Consider the following 6,000-nt stretch of genomic DNA (forward strand, 5'->3'; position numbering starts at 1 on the left):
TCTGATCTTTCTTTGGAATGTATTTCCTCCACCTACACAAAACAATTTCATATGCACAATGGAAAAGTTGCTAAATGAGAGGACTACCCCAGGTGGTAACTTGAAAAAGGAATCGGGACCTGGGATCCTGGGGAGTCCCACCACCTGCATATGACATGAGTCAGAGTGTCTTGAAACACTTTCCAAACTGAAATTTAGGAAGAAATACTTCATTGGGACCATACACATAAATTCACTCCTCTGAGTCAGGAACCAGAAAAAATTGGAAAAGCTCCTGAAAGAAATTCACATCCTGCTGTACAAGAGACCAGATTCCTGGACAAGCACATCATGGACACATAACACTACAGAGTATTCAAAGGAAAGCCAGCAATAAAGATAATGATTAATACCCCTCTCCTGGGGACTGCCTTTTACATAAGCAAAGCAACAGTGAACAGCATCGTAGACTTTTCATCAAAATCTGAAAGATTATTCATACCGATAATCAAGCACAAAAACAAGAAGAACCCACAGAAAGTACACGGTGATTCTAATTAAAGTCAAACTATCAAACTGCTGTAGAAATAACACCACTGGTTAGAACGATGTCAAATTGCAACAGAATATTATTGGAGAAGGGGGAAATATATGGCAGAAGAAAACTAAAAAGTTAAAAAATGTAGCAATAGATGGCACTATAATCATCATCATTTAATAGTGGTCGACTACAAATGACAAATGAATAAATGAATCATACGACAATGCCTAAGGTGTATGTTTGATGTTAAACAAACTTTACTACTCTGTGTGTATGGGTGTACAAGTGTGATACTGTTAGTTATGTAAGCCCATCCATCACGCAAGGTCATATCACATCGGATGGGAAAAATCAGTTTTTAATTGTCCTGAGGCCAAAAACTGCATAAAAAGCATCAATCACTTTGGTTTTTAATTGTCCTGAAGTCAAAAACTACATAAAAAGTATCAATCAAATTCAATTCGGATTATTAATTTCCGTGTGGCTGGCGCAAAACGTGTTCAGTATGCGACCCAATGTTTTCTGCAACAAGTTGAAATCGAGAAACAGCATGTTCCACAACTGACCGAAGTGTTTCCGGGGTCACGTTCAGAATGTGCTGCGCAAGGCGTGCCTTCAGTGCAGCTAAGTCAGAACATAGAACACAACATCTTTCAGATAGCCCCACAGCCAGAAGTCACACGGATTATGATCAGGTGATTGGGACAGCCAGGCTGTACGGAAATGGCAGCTGATAATTCTAGCACTTCCGAAATGGCGCTTCAGCAGCTGCTTAACTGGATCTGCAATGTGCGGCGATGCGCCATCTTGCATAAAAATGATCCCATCCACACATCCACCCTGTTGGAGAGCTGGAATGACATGGTTGTGTAAAAGACACTCACAGTGCTTACCAGTGACAGTACAGGTAACAGGACCAGAAGCACCAGTCTCTTCAAAAAAAATACGGCCCTATGATAAATGATGCCTTTTCAGGATAAAGTGGTACTGGTTGATTTGCATGTGGATTTTCCATTGCCCATATTCGACAGTTCTGTGCACTGACATATCCTGTCACATAGAAGTAGGCTTCATGTGTCCACAAAATCTACCACAACCAACCATTGTCCACTTTAATGTGAGCATGAAATTTCGAAGCAAAGGTCTCTCTTGCTGGCAGGTCATCAGGAAGCAACTCATGCACATAGGTTATTTTGAATGGAAAGCAAAGAAGGATGTTTCGTAGGATTTTACGCATGGTGCTCACAGGTATGTCCAATGTTCGGGCAATTCTCCGTGAACTATGTGCTTGCACACCACCACTCACCTCCTCCTGCATTGCTGTGGCCACTGCTTCCACTGACGTCAAATCATTGATTTCCCCCATGTGTTGCAGACCAAAAGAACCCGTCTTTTCGAATTTCCAAATCATTTTTTCTAGACCCACGGCAGTCATCGGACCAACGACTTTTTTCAAACCCTTCAGTGTCCGGAACGTCTGCAGAGTGATGTGTGCACACTCATCATTTTTGTAATGCAGCTTTACAAACAGAGCGTGATCCTGCATTGAGAAAGTCATGGTGAACTTTGCAGATGCAAAAGGAGGAAAAGATGTGTACCCAGTGTGTTTATACCAACTTCAATAGGTCATGCACATGAGGTGTTTTCGTTTACATACTCTGATGCATACAGTGCAACCTACTGATCAATTATCACACTATTTTTTTCCTTCAGTCATACGTTTTTCTCCTTCTCCAATAATATTCCGTTGTAATTTGCCACCATTCTGATTAGTGGTGTTATTTGTACATTGTTTTGAAAGTGTAACTTTAATTATTATCACCCTGTACATGACTTCTGGGATCTGCTGGGAAGAGAAATTTTCCAGATAACTGTGAATTATACAAAAATCCTACTGGGAACTTCAACACACAAATTGGGAGAGAAAGAAAGTATAGAGACATAGTGAGAGACTATCCAGCACACAGGAGAACAAATCGGAACAGAGAAAGGCTCACTGGACTCTGAAAAACTTTACAGTTGAAGTTAATGTCAACTCATTTTTGCAAACTCCCAAGAAAAGCAAAGACATGGTTATCTCCAAATTCCAACCTACGAGAATTCCAATTAGACTGTGTAGCAATAATCAGGACAAACAACAGAGAAGTGATGAATGTTAAAGTAATCATAAATGGTAAATTCGATTCTGATCACTACCTCTCCAAAGTTAAAATGCGTTTTCTCCCACCAAAACGAAAGAGAGACCCCCCTCCCCCCCCCCCAAAGTGACCAAATATAATGAACATCAATCAAGACATTATAAATCATAGAAGAAAACCACTCCTCTAGAACAGAGATCTGGCAAAGCCACAAAGAAAACACTCTGTCCGGAAAAGACAAAACGGACAATCTGGTGGAATGACAAATGTGAGAAAGCACTTGAAGAGAGAGTCAACACATGATGAAGATGGAAAAGTTCAGGAAATACGGAACACTGGGGACAATTCAGAAAACAGAGGAAAGAAACATCAAGGATATTCTGCAGAGTAAAATGATCACTTGAGAATGCAAAATTACAAAACCTCCAGAATAGCTTCACAAAAATTAATAAAAGAGATTTCTCTCAAACTTTCAACAACAAGCTCAAAGGATACCAGCTCCCAAGCTTCAAAAATGAACAGAGCAAAACTGGATTGAACAATAAAGAATATTGCAATACACAAGCCAGATAATTCGAGGAGCTGCTCATCTGCCCATCTCCAGCCACCAAACTGGAACTTCTGGCTCCTCCTGAGAACCTAGAAGATGATACGTGACCAACAAAAGAAGAAATAAAGGAAACCCTAAAATATCTCAAACACAACAAGGCCAGCAGAAAAGACTCAGTATCAGTAGAAATTCTGAAAAGGGCAGAACTGGGAATCCTTGACAATTTACACCGAATCTTCCAGCAATGGGAGACAGAAAAACTGCAAGATGAATGAAAAATGGCACTGATCCACCCACTCCATCAGAAAGGTGACAAACCTGCAGATGCATGACACTACTCCCACCCACCTACAAAATCTTCTCAAAGGTACTGCTGAATGGAACTGAAGGAATCCTATATAAACAACTTGGAGAATAACAGGGTAGGTTCCGAACAGGCCGCTCCCGTGCTGAACAGCTTTTAAATTTGAAATGAATAATCCAACACGACTGCTGAATGGCTAAAATATAGTGGTATCCTTCATTGACTTCAAAAAGCCTTTGACTCAGTGGATAGACAGACCCTCGATAGGATCATCAGAGAATTTGGAGTCAAAAACAAGCTGGCAAACATTATCAGAGAAACCTTAACAGGCATAACTTCCAAGACAGGTGGGCAAGAGAGTGATGGATTATCACCAATACTATTTAACTGTATCCTGGAGAAGATTGTGTGTAAAAGTGTGCCCACTGTCATTTTTAAACATGCTGGAAAACAACTACTAGTAAATATCCAATTTATAAGTAAACAAAGACAGTATGCTATTATGACTCTTACTTTTCTTTAAATACAAAATAAGATATGCCATAAATGACATCTGCTTTTGAGCTGCTTAATTTTATAATTGATTTTATGATATTACTTAAATGAACCACTTTCCATTCACATGCAGACAAAATGTGTTCAGAATGTTATAGGAAAGAGATAGCATCCTTATGGCTCAGTAGCAATAGAGGAACCTAAATGAGAAACTTGAAACTTTCAGCGCAGGTCAGGAGCATGTACGGGAACTCTGGCTCAAGTTTAGAAGAACAGTTTACCATGCACTAGACAGATATGTATCCAGTAGAACAGTTCATAATGGGAGGGAACCTCTATGGTATACAGTCACTGTAAAGAAACTTCTAAAGAAACAGAGATTACTGCATAACAGGTGAAAAAAAAAAAGCATAGAGTATAGATAGAGAAATCCTGAATGAAATCAATTTGGCTGTTACGGCAGCAATGTGTGATGCTTTCAGTGACTATTGTAGCAAAATACTGTCAAGTGAGCTTTCACAGAACCCAAAGAAATTCTGCTCATATGTAAAGGCTGTTAGCAGTACCAAAGTTAGCCAGGTGGTATAAACAAATCAAACTGACCTTCACTTAACCAAAATTCTTTAACTTATAATGTGATGTTTTTGTTCTTTCCTAAAAGAATATTCAAATTATCAATATCATTTCTTAAAAAGCATGGTATTTATTACAACTGATTCACTGTTACATGATGGTGGGACTAAATTGTTCTGCAATTGTACATCTGTTTGCGGACTCCTCAAGTGTGAATTACTCTTTTACTTGGAGTTGGCTTACTAACACAAGATGCTAACTGCTTGATGGTTTTGAGACCAGGCACTGATGGCGAAGGAGATTCCCTGGAGCCAACCATAAAAAACTCATTGCTTCTCTTTGGTAGTTTTCTCATCCTAGAGCTCACCTGTACTGTAACTTGTTTTTAATATAGACTCATCAATAGACTTGACACTTGCATCGAAACAAGTGTCAAGTACATAGTGCTGTGAAATGTGGGGAAAACCCGCAAATTGGCATTTAGAAGAAAAACAACAACACCGAAAATGTAACAGGAGCGTAATATGTAGGAAATCGTCCATGCAACCTGCCACTGAAGATGCCTTGCAGAAAATAAAAGTGAAACTAAAATTGTGTTTCATTCAGTTGCTGTCAAACGGTCCATAAAGCAAAAATTATCAATATAACGTAATAATACACGCAACTGAAGAAGACAGGACTACAAAAGATGAAAATTTCTACTACTTTATTCGTCACAGTTAACAATAATACGCAAATCGCACTAAACATCTAACACACTAACCTCAATAGCGTCATCACACGTAAAGGACTGAACAATTTCGCCGGTTTCTGATCTTCTAACTACGAGCTGATGTTGGTGTGCGCTAGCAATGAATCCTCCATTAGTTGACAATTGACAATGCCACCCACTTGTCCTAAACGTCTGAGAAAATCTCATGGCAAATTTCAGCTGACATCGGTAGCAACACTACGAAACACTCGGCTAGCAAAATGTAAACAACTTTTAAAAAGTATGTCCGTCCCGCCACTTTACGAAGGAGTGATTGGTTCGTGTGCGGGAAAACACAGGCTTCTCGATGTAAGTTACAGGGTTTCAAGTTTGTTCTCTTGCAAATTATTTCTGACGATTGCTCAAAATAGGAATTATGCTTTAATTCTTCTACAGAGAGAGAGAGAGAGAAAGAATGTAAGGATACGACTGGTAGGCCTACTGATCCATCAGGTTCCTCACCATCGCCAACGAAATATTACTAAGATTTAACCGTCCGATTATGTTTTCATGGTCGTGGTTTATTGACAGTAGTGAGCTTGTTGTATTGACTTTCTTTTTTAGTGGCTTCATTTTCAGTTTTCGTGGTGTGAGTGCGCCAGATATTTATGTTCATTGTGTGTACGGCCGTGTTCCGTGACATTATAAAATTATATCTTTGTTTTTATT

General features: G+C 39.3%; 1 protein-coding gene across 1 annotated transcript in view; it reads right to left on the minus strand.

Moving 5' to 3' along the window:
• The window catches only part of LOC124711962 (WD repeat-containing protein WRAP73-like), an 82,105-nt gene extending 76,538 nt beyond the window's left edge, over window positions 1-5,567 (minus strand). The window contains exon 1 of the mRNA XM_047242244.1: window positions 5,344-5,567. Coding sequence (XP_047098200.1) covers window positions 5,344-5,499 — 156 coding nt within the window. The 5' untranslated portion in view covers window positions 5,500-5,567. The remainder of the gene's footprint in view (window positions 1-5,343) is intronic.
• Window positions 5,568-6,000: the final 433 nt, after the last annotated feature.

Source organism: Schistocerca piceifrons, chromosome 8 (genome assembly GCF_021461385.2).
Source record: "Schistocerca piceifrons isolate TAMUIC-IGC-003096 chromosome 8, iqSchPice1.1, whole genome shotgun sequence".
Classification (NCBI taxonomy): Eukaryota; Metazoa; Arthropoda; class Insecta; order Orthoptera; family Acrididae; genus Schistocerca; species Schistocerca piceifrons.